Raw genomic sequence first — 24,873 nt, forward strand, 5'->3', positions numbered from 1 at the left:
GTTGGGTTTAGGGGTCCATAGGGCCAGATACTGTAGGTTTGGACAGGTTTTTACTTTATGGATGAAATCACTGTTTAAAAACTGCATTTTGTACCGCATTTACTCGGGTTAACTTTGTGTAATATCAAAATTAGTTTAATGATCTAAATTATTGAAATGTGGCAACAAAAAAATCAGGGCACATACTTTTTTATGGCACTGTATAAACAGCAAAGATTAGTTTTTTTCTAGCTATGCACACGAGTACCATTTATTTCTGTTGATATCTGTTTTAATCAGGTATTATAACGAGACTCCTAAGGCATTGGGGGCTCAGTGGTAGGCTTCTCACCTGCAATGCGGATGACCCAGGTTTGATTCCCAGCCAAAGCCCAAACCCCAGCCTCTGGATGCAGTGCCGGTCCCAAGCCTAGATAAAATGCAAAGGTTGCATCAGGAAGGGCAGTAAAACCTGTGCCAAGTTGTATCCGGATCAAATGGTCCCCTGTGGCGACCCCTTGATGAGAGCAGCCAAACGACCAACAGAATGAAAATGAGACCACTAGAAACTCTGGTGCTGAACGGGTATTTAATTGAAAAAGCATTGTTTTGGTTTACTCGCTCTGAAAGTTCAGGTAAGGTCGAGGTGCAGGAGGAAAAGGTTAATAGGAAACATTTAATAAATAAGGCTAATCTGTTTACTCAAAGGGATTGCACATTACCGCTGTTATTGTTATTAGTATTATGGGTTCTTCTCTAGATTTTTGTGTGCTTTTGGTTATTTGTAGTTGTTGTTGTTTTTTCTTTCCCGTGCTTGTTAGAAACGTTTTTGTGCAAAGGTTAAAAGCATATTTTCAGTCTAAAACAATGAATGAAAGCCTTTGGGGAGCATTTAGCATTTTGCAGGTGACCTCACACAGTGCAGTCATTTGCTCAAGTTTCATTCATTGTTGACCATGTTAGCTGAAAATTCTATTAAGTACCGTACACTGTGGCTTTTTTGGATTGGGTGGGTCAGTGCACAGAGTCGAACCATTTAAACCCAGCACACAAGGTACAGTACCACTCGTCTGCCTTCTGTCCTTTGCGGTGTTTAAGTCAAAAGTGGTGGATAGATTTTGTTCTTCGCTGCGGTTTCGTGTGTCATTCTGAAGGAGATGTAAGTGAAAAGGTGATGAGGTACCTAAATGAAATCTCTCTCTTTCTCTTTCTGTCTTTCATCTCTCTGAATCACCTTCACTGTGCCTTGTGAGTAGTGTAAGGTAGTTTAAATGTAAATTATCGAGAGTGTGTAACACACCAGTGCAATTATGAACACTTTTCTTTATGTCAGCCCTCGGGGAAGAGTTGCTCACTTCTCCTTCAGATTAGAGGCATGCCATCTGGCACCTCATCAGCAGAGCCTTCGATAAAGACGACCTTTAATTTCGATTATAGACAGGAGTTCAGCGGCAATCATACTGGCGTCGTACTCCATAATCCTCCATGTTTATAAAAGCAGTTTTATTGGGTTTTCCAGCGCAGTCTATAGTCAGTCATCGCTGGAGACGCGAAGAGATGCAAAGATAAAAGACCAGGTTTAATTTGGGCTGGATGGAGAAGCGGTGCATTTGATGTGTAACTTATTAGTTTTATGGACCAGTGAAGCACAATTCCTTTTCTTTTCTTTTTTTTAATGAAGTGCTGATGCAGCAGCATTTGAACGCAGACCATAAACTTAAACTGGAAAACACTTTAGGACACTGGGGTAGTCATATGTTTGGTGACTGACAACTAAAATATTGTTTCAGTGACAAATCCCTGCAGCTCTGGCGCAAAACAAATGATTCCAGGCAAGCTTTGGCTGATTAAATATACTCAAGATAGAAAATGGTATAAATGCCATGCTGGCTGCATGTTCTTTTTTCGTTTTTTTTTTTTTTCAACGGGGAAGCAGGAATATATTTTACAGAACCTCTAGTGCTATAATGTAATAGAAATGTAAATCATCTCTAATGCATTATTCTTGAAATCTGTTTAAGTATTTGAGATGGAAAAATTGTGCTGACAGACTAGTCAAAGAGATGAATATCCACCTTGAGTCAAAAGTTTTTGAACACATGCTATTTTTTGTAAAGGGGAAAGTAGCTGTGTATAGAGTCTTCCATCCGTAACTGTGAAGGTTAGAATTTGATGCACGAACCACTAGTTGGTGGCACGGTGGCGTAGTGGTTAGCACTGTCGCCTTGTACTTTCCGGTTCAGGGTTTGATTTCTTGGTGCTTGGTACAGTTTCCTTCCACAGTCCAAAAACATGCAGATTAGGCTAATTGGCATGAGCATGTGAGTGTGTGTACAGTATGTGTGATTAGATTGGCTCCTGGGAAAGGCTTTACAGATACTTTACGGATGCTGAGCCATTCGCATGCTAGACATCCAGCGATCTATAGGAAGTGGTGCTGTAAAATGATATATATATATTGTGTGTGTAATAAAACATTAACAGTTAAACCATTCAAATATATATTTACCTTATTTTATTCCTCCCAACTGATTTGACAATCTTCTTTTGTCCCTCCAGCCTGCAGTCATAATTATATAAATGGCATACACAGACACAGACACAATGTGAGTGTATGAACAGCTGCCATAAGAAATAGAATTGAGTAAAATATTGACGTGAAGAAACCATGAAGGTGAGACATGCGATATTGTTATATATATATATATATATATATATATATATATATATATATATATATATATGATATAGTGTGTGTATGATGTTGGGTAGCAGTGATACATCGAGCCTGTATCCTGTATGTGCATGTTTGTGTGTGTGTGTGTGTGTGGCTGTGGGTCCACAGCATCAGCGGTTGAACACAATCCACTTAATGTGCAGAGAAACTGCCTTACCACACAAATAATTGCATTTTCCATCCAGGTCCTGGAGGGACCAAGCGAACACTATGCATCCTGCTAACCTGCCTAAAAATGGCCCAAGCTGACAAATGTCACAGTTTGTGTTTGTGTATGAGGTGCGTAGTTCTCGAATGAGTCAGCTCTTTAAGTCGACAGTTTTAGGAACATTCTGAGAGCCAAGCTGCATACATAAGAGGGTTTTGTCCTGTATATACCGTAGATGTCGGCAATGCCTTTACTGCCTTTAGCGAAACTCAATTAAAATGTTTCCATGGAAACCTCTTTTCAACATGTTCATTAGCACGATGGTGAGACATGTTTGATTGTGGTATCATATTCCTGTGTCTCCGCATGAGGGTGTAATAAATAACACAAAGTGGAATTAAAATTGCAAACACATCACTTAATAAGAAATTACAGACCACAGAGTAGCGACCTGCTCAGCAGCCGTGATTAGTCCGTGCGCATTCATAAGCGGGACAGGATGTCACACATACTTTGATGTAAAAATGGATGGAAATCCTTGTCTATTTGTTTGTTTTATCAAAAAATAACTGTCTATGTACACAAGGGGAGTTCGAGTTAGAGTCAGACGGACAGTCCGATCATGTACTGAGAAAATTTTTTTATCTTAATGGTATCCAAGCACTAGTGAAATCTCAGATACTGAAATCAGATCCTGTAAAATATCCAAGCTAGTTAAGTACCAGTTAGCTAGCATGTTCACTACTGTACGTGAAGAGATGGTGAAACTCAAAATAAAGACAATAGGAAGGCATTTAATGGTGTAAAATTAAAGTCTGTTTAAGCTAGTTAACTAGCAGCTAGTTAGCAGAGTAGCTACTGTACACTTTTGTTTGTTTTAGTTGCTGTTGGCGACATCCTGGCAATTCCATGGTAGGTAGCTAGCAAAGTAGTAACATTAACTACTAAGATTAATAAACCTAATAGCATCAGGCGTTTTTACTATAAAAAATAATCGGAGACATAAAATGTGACTGTGGTGCTGAAATCCTACTCGTGCATCTTTAAGACGATTTAAAGCTCACTGGCTAGCAGAGAAGCTAAATTAGTTAGTGTTAGTGATAAATAATTTTAAGTTAAGCTAAGTTTACACAGTATTTACTTGAAATACCAAGGATTTATTGATTGCAAATGTGACTAAAATCCCACTGTATCTGCCTTTAAAGAATTTAGCATGTTAGCCAGCAGCTATTGTAGCTAGCACAGTAGCTGCATTAGCCTTCTTATTATTTATTCATTATTTATTACTTATTAAGAAAATAGTTTAAAAAAAACTGTTTATTTTGCTAGATTGATAAAATATTAAGAACTAAATGATTGATAAATAAATCTGGGGCTGAAGAATGCTTAAATTAAGCTTGCTAGCTAGCTAGCTGAGTGTCTGTATAAGCCAGTGATTACTAACAGTTTTTTTTTATTGTTGTAGGACATTACGCCAGGCTTGTAGGCTGTTTAAAAATAAAATATTAATAATTTGGTAAAATATGTTAAGATATACATTTAATGACTCAACGAATCAGCTAGCAAACAGAGTAGCTAAGATAGATAATCTGATAATTATTATAATATTTGGGGTGACAGGAGGACATGTTTGCTGTTTCCAGAGCTGTAGAGATGAGAGATGAGATGTAATGAATAGTTATAGTGTATAGTATGTATCCACTGTACTGTATATATTACTAGAAGTGGGTTCTGACAGAAACATATGCGCCATATAATAAATTTGATTAATGGACAACTTGAATGTGAGGACAACTTTGAGGATAACTTCACTTTTACAGCCAGTTAGTGAAAGACCAAGTGTTATTTTCCATACCTCAGTTTGTAACAAAAGCAAATAGCAAGAGAAAACCAAATATATTGTTGTGACATGAGTTACTTCACACTATAAGCCTACGAATGTGAAAGTGTGAAGAAGCGTGGAACAGCAGCTATACTTTTATCCAGGCTGCCGAGTTTAAAATTAGCCGCACGGCTTTCGGCCCTGCCTTTGTGTCGCGCCTGAGTTAGCATGCCGGATCATATGAAGTAGTTGTCTGTTTAGAGGAGATCTATATGAGCAGGCTATGATCTAGGCAGAGAGATAAATGGAGAGAAGAGCAAATAATAGCTCATATTACACCAGTTCATCTCCCTCTGACAAGCAGACTGACACTGGTATGGATGCGACTCTGATTACGCTTTTGATGTCAGAATAAAGAAGACGTTGTACCTGAGAGACTGAGAGAGAGAGAGAGAGATCTGGCAGGATGGAAACGTCCAAGCGGGACGCTGATGGATTAAGTTCATATGTCATCCATGATGGTCTTTTGTCATCAGTCTTCTGCTTCATTGGAGGCTTCTAAACACAAGAGAAGAGTGAGAGATAAAAGGAAATGGTGTGTGTGTGTCTGTGTGTGTGTGTGTGTGTGTGTGAGACCATGCAGCTCTGCCTATTTTCACTTTTTTTGTTGTTTTTGAGTGTCTTATGAAGCAGCTTACAGTAGACATAATGTTCAGCTTGGGTTCATTGGTTTTCCAGTGATACTGTGTGGACGATGATGTCATTTTACTGTTACCACAAAGGAGGTAAAGTTAGCTAGCACCTTAAAATCGAAAAGCAAAAACTAAGCTCAATTTAAGATTAAAACAACTGAATTAACTGTACATATGGAAAAAAGAAACTACTCCTGTAAATGAAACATAAACCAACTAAATAATATTATTAGCTTAAATAAATGAATAAATAAATAAATAAATGAATGAATAAATGAATAAATGAATAAGACTTTAAACTACAAAAACTAAAACTATTAACTACAATAAAAACTCAACTTATACTTCTAAAAAATAAGACTAAAACTATAAAAACTTGTATTAATAATAAAAAGCAAAACTTAAAGTATAAAACATTATACTAAATAGTATATACTATATAATATTAAAATATTTTTTTTGTAAAAACTACAGAAATTATAGTATATATATATATATATATATATATACAGACATATCTATATACAGACAGATTATAATATCATATATTGTATATGCATATCTTAAACTTCAGCTATAAATATTGCCTGTCATGTTTTGTATTTCTGTTTGTCTACAGGTTACTAACAGTAAAGCTTTTTCGTTAGTAAGGAATGATTTAACTATCTTTTCCTGGCTTATAAACACATTATTAAAGTGATTAAATATACTACTCTAAATTCCGCGCATCAGCATCGTAATGCTTTGCGTTCTTATGGGGTTTTCTTAAAATTTTTTGGTAGTATCTGCATCATTAACCACTTTACTACGTTGCCCCGTCTCCCTGTGGTGCTCATGATACCGAGGACACACACACGAGTCTTAAAAGCAAGTCCGCTGCAATTAGACGTGCACCGGGGCTAAGGAATAGAGAGGGGTGCTCGGCTTCCTGAGTGGCTTTCACGCAGCCTAATTTGCACTTTGATTCTGTAGGAGGTTTTTTTTTCTTACTGTAGGTGATTCGCTCTGCAGCTAAGCTTAGGTTAATGGATCGACTGGAGCGCTGGTGGGGAAACGAGTGATGGGGTTTAGTCAGGGCTTCGTGAGAAGGCAGGGACTGATGAGGGGAGGGAAAGTGTAGAAAAGTAGCTAATGAAATTACACAACTGATTAAACAACAGTTCTCCTAAAAAATGGAGAGAAAAAAAGGCTAACGATGCAAATAAGGTAGCCGCCTGCCAGATCGCCTTAAGCAGGTGTGTTACGCTAACTGTTGGCTATTAACGCTGGTTTATTGGCTCTTTAAAGCCTCGAAAGTCACCTGAAATTGGAAGAAAATGAGGAGTCATAACTTTTAATTAGATGAGCATGTAGGTGTTCTTAAAATGTGCTCATTTGCACAAACCATGTGCCAAAAAACACACACACATACATATGTTGCTTTCTCTCTCAGGATTGTTTTCTAACCCTGTTTCAAAGCACTGTTAATCTGCTAGATGATCATGTTTGCCAGTTTGCTCCATTTTCCAGCAGTTTACAGATAAATGAGTAATAAGTTTAACAGATGTACACCATTCCTCTTCCTGCTCTCCTGCCACACTGACGCTCCTCAGACTAACGGGGATGTCAGTAATACAGCTTTCTATCTGTTTCTGTCTTTGCTGCCTCTCTCTGTCTTACACACAAATATATATATATATATATATATATATATATATATACACACACACACACACACACACACACACACACACTTTTTTGACCTGTTTCTCATTCTTTATAACAAGTTGGAAGCCTGTATTTTCTGACTCAGAGCTTCACACCTCAAGCTCGGCTGTTTACAGGCAGGGTGAAGAAAGGCTAGAATGTCTTTAGTTTAAATTAAAAAAAAAAACAACTTTAAAATATAGAGTTAGTTAATTATTATGACCTGGTAGATGATTTCAGCCTATTTTTTCCATGCTCCATTAAATACATTGAGTAAATCTGCCTAATTGCTCCTACTCTACCAAACGAACACGTGTCCTAAAATGATTAAAACATTGCAAAAACGTATTATTATTATTATTATTATTATTATTATTATTAATGTTTTTTATCCAACAGTTTTAGGTAATATATTTTTTTAGGTAATATTTAAGCTAAAAATTATCTTTTAAGTGAGGGAGTGCTGTTGTGCTTGAATAACCGAACGGCTGTAGGCTGTGATGTTGCTTTTATACAACAGTTTCACAAACCCTATTTATTATAAACATATTATGAATTGTGAAGTGGTTGAATCCCAAATAGCGTTAAATTGAAAGGTTGTACAAATGTAGAGCTAGAGTGTTAAAAGCTAATTAGCTTTTTAACAAATCACATGCTGGCGATACATATGGTTAAACATCCCAGCGCTCTTGTGCTGTATATCACCACTTATGGAATGTTTGCATCCATTCAGACTACTGTTTAGAAGGCAGTGATTTTGTTGGTAAGCATAAACCATTTCCTGTATTTATTTATTTATTTACAATCTATTGGTTCCATAATTGTCAGCACCCTTGCTTCGAATTAATAATCAATGTGAAGCTTCCTCTGGAGAAAATAATGATGAGCCACATCCTGTGATGTCAGACTAGACGAGGAAAGTGAATAATTAAAGCAGTTTTTTTAATTTGTTTAAATAGGGACTATTTTTTACAGCAATTGTGGATATACTGGACTTCAAATTCAAATTTTTCAAATTCAAATTTTATTTGTCACATACACAGTCATACACAGTACGATATGCAGTGAAATGCTTATACTTTCATTGAGGAGTTCAATACTTCTGAATGTACAGTACTCGATTTGTACACGATTGATATGATGCTCTGTATATGATCACACAACATCTGTTTGAATTACACACATACAATACTTACACACACACACGCACCTCTGCACTCTTATTAAGCCCCTTCCATTAATATTAAAACTCTTATTCCCCCAAAAGGTGGGATTTAACCACATTTCCAAAGCTGTATTGTTCATCATAGCAAAAAGATGTGGGTTCTCTATCTGCCTCCTGATCTGCATCAGTGCCTCACCTGCCTGTGATTGGCCGACGGAGAAGTGCGTTTGTCTGAAAATGCAGCTTTCGAGCTGTGAAATGAAGCGCGGAGAGATTGGCTTCACTTATGATATTCATCAGACTGCAGGGGGAGTCGGGGTTGGGGTTTGGATGGAGAAATAGGTTTCTTCCTGGAGATTGAACCAGTCTTCAGGATCAAGCCTTTACTAAGTTTGGCCTTTTATGTCTTAATCACATTTAATGCCCCAGCGCACAGCAATGCACCATGAATGCAGTCTATATTAAAGGGCACGCTGGTTTAATTCAGACAGAGAAAGATATTAGTCAGGATTTCAGAAAGGTGTCAGGACCGATTATACCACATTCTTTTATCCGCAAATCTGATTGGATGGTAGTACAGCTGCAAATCAGAGGTTTATATGAACACGTTGTCTATGTCATCGTTTCCATAGTAACAGCACATTCCTACAGAAAGACCTGTATGCTGGATGCTACTTATGAATTATTATTATAAAAAAAACAATGTGCTGCATTTAAAAAAAATAAGTGAATCATGCTTTATGTAAGATGATGATGGTAGGAGTCTCCAGTGTAAGGGCTTTCTAAAAGAATTTTTTTATTTGATATTTTAATTTAATTTCATAAGGCAATAAACTTTTATTTATTACCTTATTGAGGAAATGGCAAATAATAGCATAAAATAATACACACACAGTTTAATTTCTTAAATAAGATTGACTCATCGCGTTTGCATTGTCGCCATGTACCTCCACGGTCCAGGTTCTATATTCCCACCTCAAGTTTGCATGTTCTCCCCGTGGTTGGTGGGTTTCCTCCGGGTACTCCGTTTTCCTCCCACAGTCCAAAGACATGCAGATTTAGGATTAATTATGTGTGTGCCCTGTGATGGATTGGCACCGCCATCTCCAGCCTCCCCCCGCAACCCTGAACACAGGACAAAGCGGTGTAGACGATGAGTGAGTGAGTGAAATTGACTCCCTGAATTGACCTACTGTTTACTAAACCACCGTCCACTCTGTTTAGTGGATCCCTGAACTAAAACACTGTTTAGTGCTTAGAATTACTGTTTCGTGAATCACTGAATTAAATATTTGTGCAGCGGATCGCTGAATTAAATTGCTTATTGTTTATTGTATTGAGAGCTGTTTACTGAATCACCGGATCAAGTTTACTGTCTGTTTTTTAGCCATTGAGTCAAATAGGCGTATCATCAATGAATTTAATCTCTGTTTAGTGGTTCACAGAACTGAGTTGCTGTTTAGTGCATTGAATTGATTCACCGAATCAAATCGCTATTTAATGAATTATTTATCCAATAAATCAATCTCTGTTTACTGGCTTACTTAAATAAATTAAATATTAAATCTAATCTTTGTTTAATGATTCACTGAATCAAATAAACGTGTAGTGGAACACTGAAATACATCTTTGTACAGTATAGTAGATCACTGAACTGAATCATTGTTTAGTGCATTGAATTAAATTACTGTTTAGTGTTTCCACCGAATCAAATCGTTTTGTATTGTATTGTGTGTAAAGATTTTAAATATACAACTAAGAGTGAAAGTTGCACAACGCTAGTCACCTTCTTCATTTCTGATCATCAGTCGAACGTCCAGCTGAGTCCAGCTGTTTAATATTTCCAGGTTTGATCAGGTCTAATTTCCGTATAACACAGCGATGATTTGGCTCGATATTGTCGATCATGGCAAGCACCCAAAAAGAGCGGATGAAGGTAAATTGGAGCTGATGATGATGAACGGTTAGTGCTTTATCATAACGAAACTCCAATTCCATGAACGCATACAGTGTGAGGCAGGTGGGTCAAGCGCTCGTGTTTTTAACGCGAGAATTTTATTCTCAGCACCAGTAATTACTGAAAGCTGACAGAAAGCAGTTAGATCTTCCCTGTTCCTGAACTGACAGATTTAAAAACGATGCAAAGCCATCTGCGATTAGGGTACACTGTGGGGAGCGCTGTGTTTAACTCTCAGATTCAGTTCTAAGTAGCAGACAGGAAATCTCTCGTGCTGCGTCTCTTGCTCTCAGTCTGACACGTGATTGACAACAGTCATTGACCGCTGACGGGCTATTAATCAAAAGCACGACGAAAGCCGGAGGCTCTTAGCTCTCACCCCGGAGACAGCGATGACACAGGGGCCTGTCCCTCCTGGGTTATTACATCTATATTCCAGTCTTTCTCTTACACCACCCTCTTGATCCTGAAGGAGAGTGACTTGGCTGAATCCGTGCACGTTTTGCAGTTTAACTGGCGTGACGTGTGCCGCGTGCTAATTTTCATTACTCTCATCATCTCACACCGTCATCAGAGTGTTTTTTTTTTTTCATCTGACTGGTGTGAGAAGACTGGTCACTGTCACCCCGACACAATTTGGGTAGAATAATACAGTAGTTATTATACCCAAGTCATGACCAAACCTTACTGCTGCTTGTTATCTTAACCTTCATGCCCATGTCTCCACTTCCCTTTCCATGTCTTCTATCCTCATCCTCATTTTTCCGTAATCACAATTAACTCATACTCGTCAAACAATGCTTTCATAAATAAAATGATTGCTTTCTGCAGGATTCATTTTAAGTTCTTTTCATTTCTTGTACAATCTTGGTTCCTCAATGGTTCCTCGGTTGGTTGTGGGTTTTTTTCCTTCTTTGAAACCTTTCAGATGAGGAAGAACTTTTCTGATACTCAAATACGAACCCAAGAAGCTTTGAAGGTTTCCTGTGAATGCTTAAAGAAAAGAATAGTCTTTTGCCTCCAGTAGAGGTCTTACACTGTAGATTTTGGTAGATTAGCACACTGTTCCTGGGATCTATAGAGGACCCTTAATGGTTTCTCCAGAAATGGTTGCTCCACTCCTGAGTGGGCTTTATAAATGGTTCCTACTCAAAACTCTTTCACCAAGAATGTTGTTGTCAGGTTCCACAAGAAACTTTTTTCAGGATTTAACTTTTTAGAAAAAAAGTCAAAAAACCATTTAAAGTTATAAATAACGCTTTAATGTACTCAGTGGTTCATTATCTTGCCATTAGACTCGATAAAGAAGTTGTTGTGATAAGGAAATGTCCAAGATGAAACAAAATGAACAATAGAGTTCTCCACAAAGTTCTACTGTAGATATCATGTAAACTGTTAGGGTTCTTTGAGGGTTCCTTGCCTGGATAAGACTCCTCAGCTCATGAAGATTTCTTAAAGGTACTTTTAAGTAAGGTGTTGTTCTACAGTACAAAGAACTTTCAATAGTTTATTCCAGAAGACGAGCTGTTTATTCTGTTAGGGTTCCAAGCAAGAGTTTGAAAGTAAGAGAAAATGGTTCTTCGAGTATTGTTTTGATTGTTAGGGGTAGAATACGAGTCGTATTGTGAAGCCTCTGTGATAAAGAAACTCTCTTAAAGGTTTTTTTTTTTTTTTTGCATTGTTAAAAGTTTATTGCTGTCTCCAGAGATTTATTTGGAATTCTGTCTGATCTGGAAATGTTTTGTTGTTGGGTTCTACACAGTCTTTCTGTTGTGGAACTAAATATCCATGTATGGTATTATGAAGAGTGAATCTTTCATCCAATGGACGGACCACATTGTGTTGTAAGGTTCCTGAAAGAAAGTTTTCCCCAGATAAACAAGCTTTAGGGTAAATAATAATAATAATAATAATAATGATTTAACTGCTTGTCACTTGTAATCTAAGGCACGGTGGAAATAAAGCTGGGCTCAGAGCACAGGGTCAGTCAGATCGGGTTAAGGGATGTGCCCATGGGCTCAACAGCTTGGCGTTTGGCGGTGCTGGGGCTAGAACCCCCAACCTTTTGATCAGTAACCCACAGTGTTAAACGTTTGAGCCATCTTGAATGAAATAATGACCATGTCAATGTCCATTCTTAATGAAAAAGGGTTCTTCAGGGGCTTTTTGGATTTTTAGATGTTCTCTTCAAATGTTAATGGCAGCATTTAAACTGGAACCCTTTATGTTGGAGAAATACTCTGTGTTTAGGTTCTACAATAAACGCTCAAGTGCTGCCTTAGAAATACAACCCACAATACACCCCGAACCCACCGGATCCATTCATTTTTTTACGATTTTCTCTCTCACCTGTGCTTCACTGACTGACTCTCTCTCCATCGTTCTGCCTCTCCTTCAGCTGACTCGTGTTCCAGTAGAGGCTTGTGAGCAGTATTCATCCTGCAGCGAGTGTCTGGGCTCCGGGGATCCTCATTGCGGCTGGTGTGTGCTGCACAGCATGTAAGTACTTCCTGTTTACACCACATTCATTCAGCCAGCATTAAAGTCGAATGAAATGCATGTTACAAATTTCCATGAACCATAACCGTTAAATAAATTACTAAGTTATATATTAGAGCATACAATGATCACAAACAGTCATAGCTGCGAATGTTGGAATGCATTATAGCACACGCTGTTAAGGGGTTGAATCAGGCTGTATGAGGAAATAAAACAAACACACACACTCCGAGTCAGGCTGTCCCTTTCCTCATCACAGAGAGATGAGTTAGAAGCGCCGGGCCCTCGGGGGGTCTGGCACATTTCCCACTTCACCATAAATTGAATTGGATTCTCATCATCTTGTGAAGGCCCTGGAGGTGTGTGTGTGTGTGTGTGTGTGCGTGTGTATGTGTCTTTAGGGGGATGTGCAGCTTTTTTCAAATCTCCACGCCAATACACACCTTTTTTTAAATTTATTTATTTATTTTTTTGTACTAAAACCTTCCTTACAAGCACAAGCTCTGAGGAGAAACAGCAAAGCCTGAGAAGGTCACAGCGTAGAGAACAAAAACACGACAGAGTGGCTAAGGCGACGAAGGAGATCCACAGGTGTATTCACTCTTGAGAACTTCAGGTAGCGGAAGAACTCGAGAACAATCCGTTCTGAATACAAATGGACCAGTTTACAATAATAATAATAATAATAATAATAATAATTATAATAGTATTCGATACCAGTCAAATGTTTGGACACACTTTCCCAACCACGACAACAACAGTGAATTGTTGTTTTAAGACATGAAGGTCAGCTGTTCTGAAACAGTTCTTGCAGGAACGATATCGTCGAGTGCATTTGCAAAAACCCATCAAGCTCCATGATAAAACTGTCAATCATGAAGACCTTCTCATGAATGCAAGACCAAAACCTACCTCTGCTGCAGAGGAGACGTTCATTTAGAGTCACCAGCCTCAGAAATCACCAGTTAACAACCAGCACCTCAGATTAGAGCCGTTATGGAGGATTTACAGAGCAGAAGTAGCAGATAAACATCTCAGTATCAACTGTTCAAAGGAGATTATTGTACATTTTAGATAAACGCCTTCAGCATTGTTGAACATTGTAGTAAGAAATAAAAATCAGGGACAACCATTGAGTTACAAGGTGTATCCAAACTTTTGACTGGTAGCGTATGATTAGATAAGATTAGATTAGATCAGAAATGTAAGTGAAGCCTCGCAAAAATAACTACATTTCCTTTCAACTTGTGCCGCATTATTATTCCTAATTGTTTGGTTTAAAAATCTGAGGAATTAATTGCTTAAAGTGTCCAATGAGCCTCGATACGATTACTGGAGAGCTTCAACAGGCCATCACATATACTGTATATACACACACACATATAACGAGCATTATTGAGTCTGAATGGTCTATTCACAGTATAGACAGGGTATTTAGGGTTTGAGCCAAACGCCTCGTGTCATGTACATCTGTTACATGAAAGAACAAAGTAATTAACATGTTCTGGGGAGAACAAAGAGAGACAGAAAGTTGCATGAATATCCGTACAGACATGGACTCCAGGAAGTATTACCATATAAGGAATGAAGAAGCGCTTGAAAGGCTTTGATGCTGTCTGGGAGAAGTCTCAGAAAACCCCTCACACTTATTTAACAAAAAAATGGACAGGCTTCAACAGTAGCGCTCACAAAACTACTCTACAAGCGACCTTAATGACACGGGGTTAACGTGAGCGCGGTGTACGACAGTGATCTGCATTAACATCCAAAACACCATTGGGAGAATGGTGTTCATTTTTCCTATTCATTTCCTGGGATGTGGCTTGTAGTGCTCCAAACACCTTCCTAATAGACCTGATGTATATCGGATATATATATATATATATATATATATATATATATATATATACTCCCATAATGTGTCACTCATCTGTCACTGTAAATAATAATCATTATAATAACTGTAAAACATTTTGAATTAGTCTTCAATGCAATAGATTTTGGGGAGTATTTTATCAGGAAAGAGTGCAGTTATGAGTGCAGGATGAGTGTTTTTTTTAAAGAGTTTAATAAAGTCCTGAAAAAGAGCAGGAGAGAGCGGGAGAGAGAGAGAGAGCAAAAAGATGCTGATTCTGTCACCTGTGCTCTCATAGGACAGATGAAAGCATTAGGCACAGGAATGGGCTTTTGGCTCCCAGGTTGGCTAAGTTCGGAGACACTTAAAAAGTTGTTCTCGCTCTCTCTCTCTCTTCTCCCCCCTATCTCTCTCCCCCCCTCTTTCTCTCCCTCTCTCTCTTTCTTTCTCTCTCCCCCTCTCACTCTTTCTCTCTCTTTCTCGCTCCATCTCTCTCTCTCTCTCTTTCCCTCTCTCTCTCTCTCTCGCTTTTTGTTGTTCAGTGCATTAGCAGAGAAAGGTGAGACTGGGAGCTTAAATAGCATGTCTGTGTTCCAGTCCTCCAGAGACTCTCAGTCCTCTCGGTAACATTCCTCTACCCCGCTGCCCGCACCACACCGACCGAGACGCTCCTCCTCTAGTGGGCAGAGTTACAGCTTTGATCCCTGTTTGAATACAGACGCAGAGCTTTTTTTCTCAGGCTATTTATAGATATTTTGTGGAGTGGAATCAGACATAAATCCAGCCTACCTCTCCCCAGGAAATAAACCTGCAACTTTGTGGTTAACTGATTTGAATTGAAATGAATACAAGTCACATTTTAATCTTATAGTATTGTATTGTATTGTATTGTATAGTATTGTATTGTATTGTCACTGCTTTACATTTCAGATTGAGTCCTAATTTCTAAATCAGATATCAGATACGTGGTGCATATCACTTTTTATTTGTCTTATTGTCTTATGAGCTTTAAACAGCCTGGTAGGGAAATTGCTGCTTATTACTACTATATTGTTAATAACATTAGGAGCTTACTTCTTTTATGTCTGATTTATTACAGTACATGTACTTCTAAATATTAAGAGTTATTGTTTAATTATTGTTGAAATGTCTTTACAGTACTCTACATTTGCATTATTTCCCATAAGGAATCATGTAAATGTAGGTAATCTGTTCCAGCCACCCAAAATATTATATTAACATTACCCATTCCCAACACTATAATCATATTTTTGCATTTAAAAACAATCAAAATAATTAGAAAAGACATGTTTAAGTAAAATATGAAATTAATAGACATTGATCCTCAGGTTAGGTTTTAAGGTTATGATTGCTCTTGGCACCGGCTGTTTACAAAACCAAACTTATGAAAACCCCTGGTGCCTTTTCTTCACTAAATCTTGCCCCAAATCGCTTTACTTGGATTCCACAGAAGTAAACAAGTTTTGAACAGCTCCCGGCCGTCCGCGCTTCGGCTCGGTTCAGTCGCTCATGTGGTGAATAAGCTTCGTACCCCAAGGCAAATGCCTTGCCAAATTCAGTTCAAACATTTGTGAGGCGGGGCGTCCGTATGCCGAGGTACCACAGATGGATCAGCATGTCAACGTCAGGTGTGTTATTCCTTACACACCTTCATAATTTTCACTCAAATATAGTTTTGACTTCCCATCTCTGCTTCAGGGGTATAGATTTAGTAACTGGTTATACTGATCCACTTAAGATGATATAAGATGATATACAGTAAGATGAGATAAGATGAGATAAATCTATATTAATCCTGTGGGAAAATGCAGTTTTACTTCAGCACAGGCTAAACCATACACAAATACTGATCTATTTTATTACATGTGATTATAAATGTCATTGATTAATTACTTAAAAACGGTTTATGGCAGCAAACTGTGGTGGAGGAATAAAAAACTTAATAATAATAAACATAATCTGTTTCACCACAATATTATATTAGCATGTCTTGAGATGTTTTCCTACAGTATCTACACACCTTCATGATTTTCACCCAAATATAGTTTTGACTTCCCATCTCTGCGTCTCAGGAGTATGGATTTGGTAACTGGTTATACTGAGCCACTGACGAGGAGATGAGATCAGGTGAGATGAGGTGAGGTGAGATGAGTTCTGCAGCAGGACAGACTAAAACACAGACTAAAACCTACACAAGCACTTCGGGGGAAACCAAAAAAAAAAGTACTATTTTTATATACGTATAATCGTACAGGGAGGAAGTGTACTGTACCTTGAGAAGACATTGGTATGTATATCGCACCTTCAAGTATGTTGTAAGGTTACCCAGCAGCTAAAGATTCATTACCGTTTTGTAAACTTTTATAAACTCTGTGCGGACTACCTACACTAGCTACCGCTCTTCCTTCACGCCACGGCGGTCTGTGATTTAACGAACATGAGGCGATTATCTAAACAGAAGTCATTGATCGTTCCTGCCGAGGGGATTTCTGGACGTCGTCCACGCTGTAGTAATGAGGGAGCTTGGCCCTAATGACCTGGCTGTACTTAAAAGGAAAGAGCTAATTGACAGCTACAGAGGAGACTGTCAGAGAGAGAGAGAGAAAGAGGGAGAAAGGTAGATATATACAGTGTATATATATATATATATCAGATCTTTTTCCTGCTCTTTCTGTCCCAGCTTTCAGTCTTTTCCTGAAGGGAGGGGAAAAGCAGTTTAAAGGACAAAAGCGTGCCCAGTTTGGCTGTTAGCCTCAGGGAGATGGGTGGTCCTTGACATAACATGTCTTTATGGTGGAACAGAGTGAAGTCACGCAAGCTGGAGACGAATCACGAATCACAAATCGCACGCCCTCTCGAATCCCTGCAGCTGCAACCACCATGCCTGTTTCAGTCTCTTGCATTTTGCACCGTATATATTTATCGGGTTTGACCTGTTTAGTCACTTGCTAGAATTTTGCTGTTGGTTTTCTTGCGTTTATTTTTAGTCAAGTCTTGACACTCCACTCTTACTTTCTCCTACTGTCTCACTTCTGCCTGCTCGTTCCCCCAAGTGTTTCTGATAAAAACTGCCAACTCAGAGCCGCTCGGGCCAAGTGATCTTCCCCAGGAGTTTACCTTTCACCACTCCTCCACTAGTTTTTAGGGTTTTTTTTGCTGCAAATTTAACCAGGTCTTAGTTAGGGACAACAAGGCCCTGTCCGTATGGATGTGTTTTATTTTTTTTTAAACAGATTTTTTTTACCTCATTTTGGTTCTCGTCCACGTGAGTTGGCTGTGGCTGCGTAACATGACATTTTTAGTTATATATATTGATTTTTAAAAAGAAAACGTACATGATCGTACTGCCTGCTTCATGTCTAAAACGCTGGCCTCCCAGGAACTCCTTTCATGGGTGAAACATGTAAAATGGCTTGGAGCGAGATCAGGACTGTACTGGGGATGTGGCAATAACTCCCAGCCGAGTTCCCATAATGTGCAAGTGGTGTTGGTGAATGATTGTGTGTACAGTTCACACAGACAGATGCGTCTCTTCCACAAGTCGTCAGCGAGTTCCAGCAAGTCCCTTGAAAAAGGGAATCAGGAATCAGGCTTTCTTCTTGCGAAATGTTCACGGGAACGGCTGCAGTGGGCTCCGAGCCACCTCGGCCGGGATCGTCAATAACAGACACACTGTATGTCCTTGTGCGAAGCGTTTGCATCGTTCAAATGTTTTACTGCAGCGAAGAGTCTCATCACCGTACTGTGGTTAAAGTCTTACTGTACGTTATGAACTCTTGGGAAAAAAGTGTTGTACATAAAATCCCTCTGTGGGACAGTGTGCAAAAGTGTGCGCTGGCGTGTGAGATTTTATTCAGGGCTCAGGAAATACACTATTATTGAATATACTGTAGGAAAAACAAATCGTCTTAATGCATCACAATTCTTTCACGTGGAATCAATGTTAAGAGATTGAATTAAGTAAATTCGGCGTGCTTTTTTTTTTTCAGTGTAGCGTGTCCTCTCCCAGGTGTCTCTGCTGTAATTCAACTCTAAAAATTAAAATCATAACTCAACCCTGAGTATTTTCCCCCCTTTCGTTGTTTTAAAATTATTTTTTTTTCATTAAGAATTTGATGACTTAATGAATCCCATGGTGCGGTGGGTCAATAAGGATGGAAATGAAAAGACAACGAGCTGTAACTGTGACTGTCATGGCAACCACGTTGATGTTCCCATGCATGCACAGGGAATCCGCACGCTCTAAACAATAATGCAGGATGGAACAGGCATTTTCAACTATGACAGAAAAGAGATTAAAAAACAAAAAACGTTCCTGTTTCTGTCACAGTTTCTTTTTTTCCCATGTTGGCATGTAGGCAGGATTCATGCTTTTTCATTCGATATGGATACTTCCCAGTAACCAAGATGTATTTTACATTTTTTTTGTGAGTGAGAAATGAGGAGCTAACCTGTTTTTTGTAGTCGCTTTGATATTGTAGCAATACGTCAGTAGAATATATGACATCATTTATTAATAACTAAAAAATAATCATCAGTCCAGTTGGAGTTTGCAATCGTCAATATAAGGAATAAAATTAGTTTATGTTGTGGTGTTAAATGTTATGCTTTATATGTTATATGTAATGTTTGGTGACGTCATGTTTGGTGTTAAGTGTTACGCTTTTTTATGGCGCGTCATGTCATGTCATGTTATTTAATTTTATATACGGTTATATAATTTCACGTTATGTCATGTCATGTTTTGTTTAGTTATGTTTTGTTTAGTTACGTAATGTTACCTGTATGCATTTTGCTGTCATGATATGTTCCTAATTAGTTACTATATGGGATGCTTTGATATTTAATGTCATAGTTTATCTCATGTCATGTCATGTCTTGTCACATTATGTTAGATGTTATGTCTTACATGGTACTGTATATGTGTTCTTATTATTAATTTACTCATGTTATTTGTTATATGTTTTGTTATGTTAAAGGTTTCACGTCATGTGTTACAGTATGTCATGTCATGTATACTTATGGTATGTTGCGTTTTGTTATTATGTTGTGTTATGATCAACCTATTATTAATCAGCTGATTATTTTTTTATCTAACAACACACCCCCAAGTGGTTCATTCCTGACATAACAACCTGCTGCACATCACTGTTACACTGTAAATGTTTCTAAAGGTATGAGAAGATAGTACCAGAGATTTGTCTATCCTTTAGGATCCACGGAATTTCATTTGACTTATTCAGGAAACCCTATGACAATGTTGTGCCACTCTTACGAAACAGGTATTAGTTTGTAAGTGCATGAGCGGCAAAGCTACAGTACGAAAGTCCTCTGTCACGGCAGCTTGTGAATTGTTATAACACAAGCTTACAATATGTCAACTGACTGGCGTTGTTAGCAGAGCAGAGTGAACACCCAGATACTGTACATTCGGTTGCATTTTCTGTGAGCGAGAAAAACACATGCATAAGCTCCGTGTGGTGATTAAAGAGAAGAACACGATGCAGGACGATTTCCGCTCGTGCTGTATGATGGCTTAATATTGACGTTTTGAAATGCTGTGGTATTTTCCTTCATGGACAGGTCAGTGCCGCGACCTCGTCTGGCTTGCTAATGCAGGACGCACTAATGACTGCATTTAGAAATAAACTACACGTTGGATTGTTTTGTCTAATATAAAGCGTGGCCACTTCCTTGTACGTGTTTTTTTTCTCCACTTTTAGACAAAACACTGATTATGAAATGCAAGAGGTGAAAGCGCTACCCAAGCTGTAGCTACAGTAGATCTCTGATCTATCTTTTTCCGTTAATTCTAATCAGATTCACGAAAACACAAACATCCCGTAGCCGCGTAGCCGGACGAAGAGCTTCTGTGGCGTATTCATATTCATGAAGCCTCTCAGGTTAGAGGCCATGAATTCCTGTAAACAGAAGCTCATCAGGGTTAGCCTGTGTGTAATAACGTCTGATGGTTATCTTGCACTGTGTTTGCCTCGAAGCCTCATCAGTGTCCTCTTCACACCACACAGAACAGACAGATAACATCAGTACTCCCGCGAGGGACGCACAAAGACCCGAATTAACGCCAAGTCCAACCCCCGGCGCATGGACGTTTCCTCGCTATCAATCGCAGCTTTGTCTGCGTCACTTCGAGTGAACAACGAGAAACTGTCTTTAGCTATTTCTATCTCTTCCTCTCTTTCTTTGTCTGTCTCTCGGTCTCTATGGCTCTTAGTTTCACTGCAGGAAAGTGATGTACGGGTGTGGCCATGTGGCAATACATCATTGTTGCCTTTCCTCCTCCGCTCGCTGAAAAAGCAATGACAACGTGCCGTACACTGCTTATAGCTTATTTGGGAAAAAGAAAAACTGTGAATCTTTTTTATTATAAGTGTATAGAGAGAAGATCTGTTTCTTTTAAACGGAAAGTTATCTTTAAAATCTAGATGTTATAACATGTTTGGGTTTGATTCCTGTCTCGGGGTTTGTGTGCATGGAGTTTGCATGTTTTCCCCCATGTTTGGTGGGTTTCCTCTGGGTTCTTCCTGGTTTCCTCCCTCAGTCCAAAGACATGCAGATTAGGCTAATTGGCGTTCCCAGGTTTTTCGCAGTGTGTCAACGAGTATTTGAATGTTTACTGAAAGTCCTACCACGGTTGTAAGAATGGGAATAAATAGTGATCACCATTGGCCTTCATGTTCTCTAGTTGGACTACAGAGGTTACTAAGTGGATGGATGGACAATCTATTCAGAAAAAAACAAGTCTTTGAGCTAAACAAAAATCCGAGGTTTAAGTTTAGACCATCCATCCATCCACGTATAATCTATACTGCATATCCTGTGTAGGTTCACGGGGGGCCTGGTGCCTATTCCAGTCCACTTATGCCACAAAACATTCTCTGAACTATGGGAGGAAACCAGAGAACCTGATAAAAAACCCTCCAAGCACTGGTGAGATTTGAGCCCCCACCTTCATGGAGTTGTGAGACAACAAGTCACTGTGCCGCCTACGCTTAGACCATTATTAACTAATTTAATCGTTTATATAGGAGGGTTAAAAAGGATCTGTTATCCAAGACGGACTTTTTGGTAATATTGAGGTCAAGTATTAAACAAGCCAGTTAGATTTTCCCAGTGTGACCTCATATTAGATAAGCTGGCTTGTTGCTTATCTCTGCTGTTCTCTGGAAGGGGCGTGGCTCAGAAGTAGCTCATTTACATACTGTAGACACTAAAATGGTGTGTTTGGTGAAGGAGTGAAACCAAGTGATTTTGAGGTATTTAAAAAATGCATTATCTGAGGGGTATTTAAGCTGGAGTCCTAGCACAGGTAGCTGTGTTGTTAAGGCATTGGATTACTGATCAGAAGGTTCTAGGTTCAAACCCTACCGTCACTAATTTGCCACTGTTGGGCCCTTAAACAAGGCGCTTAACTTCCAACAGCAAGGATGCTTATAGAGAGAAAAAGTGTGGATAAGTGTGTCTTTAAAACAGTGTAATGTAATGTGACATACAGTACACACACACACACACACTTTGGAGAAGCTCTGAGACCTCCGCTAGATTGTTATAGAATTAATGAAATATGGGACGTTTAAATGCTCTAAAAGATCAGGAGGTGTTAAAAATAATTGTGTTGTAGTGAAATTGTAACTCATCAAAAACGAAATGTGGCGCCGCACACACACTCACACACAACATGAATGCAAATAATTGTATGTACTGATCCGCTGGCGATTTAAAGCGTGTGATCAGGGAACCGTCATGAATTACAATTCATGGATAGACAATTCATCGTCCTCCAGCGAAGTTGGGAAGCATGAGACAGGACCATTAACACCGTGTGTGAGTCTGTAAAGATTTTAGCCTCCAGTTATTCAAAAAGAGGAATATATCCGTGTCCAAGCAAGAGAAAGAGTGATACATACTAAAGTGTGTCTGTCTGTTTGTCTGTCTGTGTGTGTGTGTGGGGGGGGGGATGTGGGGTTGCTGACCTCACTCTTCGACCCAGACTGCAGTTGATAGTGTGTGTGAGTGTGTGTGAGACCCACTTGAGGAGATAGTGTGACACTAAATTAACAATGCATTAACTTTCTCCCTGGTCTCTAGATATTTGGCTCTGACCTTCAAATTGTAGATTCACAAAGCACACACACACACATACACACGCACACACACACACACACACACGGGCGAACTCTTTCAGAGGTACACACCAAAGGCTTTTATTCGTCTGCGATGCCCTCCCATTGACCTGCGTTGGAGTGTGTAAACCAATCTGAAGTCCTGATCTTATGAAAGATTAAACATGGGATCAGTACGAACACGAGGCCAATTGATTTGCTGGGTTTAATTCCACATGACCTGCCAAATGAAAGAAGAGAGACACAAAAACAAGCAAAGAAAGAAAGAAAAACCAAAGAAAGGGGAGAAAAAAGAACAAAGTTACCATTACACTGTTGTTTTTTTATACCACATGCTTGTAAAACTTTTCCAATCTCTTTTTTATTTCTCATTTTGTTGACACCACAGCCCGGGTTAATGCTTTAATCCGATTGGTCGGGAGGTGTACATTATTTTAGATAACGGCATGGCTCATGTCTTAGGCGGTAGTTTAAGCTGTAACATGAACGGTAGCTTTATATCAATGTGCTTGCACAACCCTCATCCACACACAAAATGAAAAGGAACAATAAATAAGAATACCACCTCGTTTAATTAATACGTCCTTGTTTTTCTGGTTACTTTTTAATTGTAAATATTTATCAGAGTTATTAAATTTATTTTAAACCTAATTAGAAAACTATTAAAAAAAACAAGAATATCAAGACTTATTTTATTTATGTGGTAGAAATAACATCTTGTCGCCCACCTGCAGTACCATTAAGGCCCACTAGGGGAATCACTTTTTCATTCATTTATTTATCACCTTACAGTATCATGTCCAGGGCCGCTGAGGCCTATTCCAGGAGACCTTGGGTACGAGACAGTGTACACCCTATACAGAGTGTCGATCCAACACAGGCCACACACACCACACACACGTCACACACACACTACAGGCAATTTGGAAACGCCAATTATTAACGCCTAATCTGCATGTCTTTGGACTGTAGAAGGAAATCACCAAGCACAGGGAGGACATGCAAACTCCATGCACACAGACTCTGAGGCGGGAATCGAACCCGGACCCTGGAGGTGCGAGGCGACAGTGCTAACCAATACGCCACCGTACACATCCATACTGTATACACTAATGTACTGTAAGGATTAACCATGAACCCAACATATCTGTCTTAAACACCAATAACAGTAATGTTAATACGGTATATCATATTAACGTATACTGTATACGGTATACCGTATTAACATATTAAAAGTCTGGTGCATTTAAAAAAATAAATAAATTAGGCGGAAAATCCTTTCTTTTTCCATATTTGTACAGCTAGGTTTTGTCTTATTTTCTTTGGATATATTTTTCTTTCCTTAGCTAAAGTTATGTTCTATATTTTATTTCTTATTTTATGCCATATTTATTTTCTATTAATAATCTTTTCATTTTAAAGGTCACAGGTCGGTCATTCAGGCATTTCACTGCATATCGTACTGTGTATGACTGTGTATGTGACAAATAAAATTTACATTTGAATTAGAATTTAAAAATGTGAACAAACATTGATCATTAAAAAAAATGAGGACGATTCTTTAATCTCCTTTTATAGTTCTCTTGTCTGCCCAAATCATTAGCACGCAGGAATAAATCAGACCGTGTGTGTGTGTGTGTGTTGCTCTTCATGTCGCCAGTCCCCTACAGTTTGTAGCAGATTTTCACAAATTTTAAAAGCCATATGATGAAACACATCGCCTCGGGGACCGACTGTGACATCAAGCCGCATATCTGTAGCGTTAAAGACGCGTCCGCGGTTAATCCCTGAACACGTCGGAAAACATATTTACAACAGTTTGACAACATTATCCCTCCTCGGTTTCGCGCCGCGGCCATTCCCTTTGGGGGTCTCCGTGCTCCAAGATCCCCCCGCTGTGAACTGTTTTCCCAACCGTGCCACTGAAATGCTGGAGAAAAATTAATATTTTGCAGCGTGTTGCTTTCCCATGCTCCGGTGGTGTAATGAATTTGTATGACATGGAGATAGATGGGTTGTAAATCATAATTAAGACGGGGAAAACAATGCTGTCAGAGAAGCACGACAGTGCGTATGACATGGACTGGCAGACACCGGACGGGGATTGTCAGTAATGCTAATGCAAGACGAATTCATTTCCCCTGAATGCTCACTTATTTATATATTTA

The 24,873-nt window shown here is 38.8% G+C and overlaps 1 protein-coding gene across 1 annotated transcript in view; it reads left to right on the top strand.

Annotated features, from left to right (window-relative positions):
• The window catches only part of plxna4 (plexin A4), a 320,040-nt gene that overhangs the window by 173,881 nt on the left and 121,286 nt on the right, over positions 1 to 24,873 (top strand). The window contains exon 5 of the mRNA XM_053508461.1: positions 12,585 to 12,685. Coding sequence (XP_053364436.1) covers positions 12,585 to 12,685 — 101 coding nt within the window. The remainder of the gene's footprint in view (positions 1 to 12,584; positions 12,686 to 24,873) is intronic.

This window comes from Clarias gariepinus, chromosome 12, assembly GCF_024256425.1.
Source record: "Clarias gariepinus isolate MV-2021 ecotype Netherlands chromosome 12, CGAR_prim_01v2, whole genome shotgun sequence".
NCBI lineage: Eukaryota > Metazoa > Chordata > Actinopteri > Siluriformes > Clariidae > Clarias > Clarias gariepinus.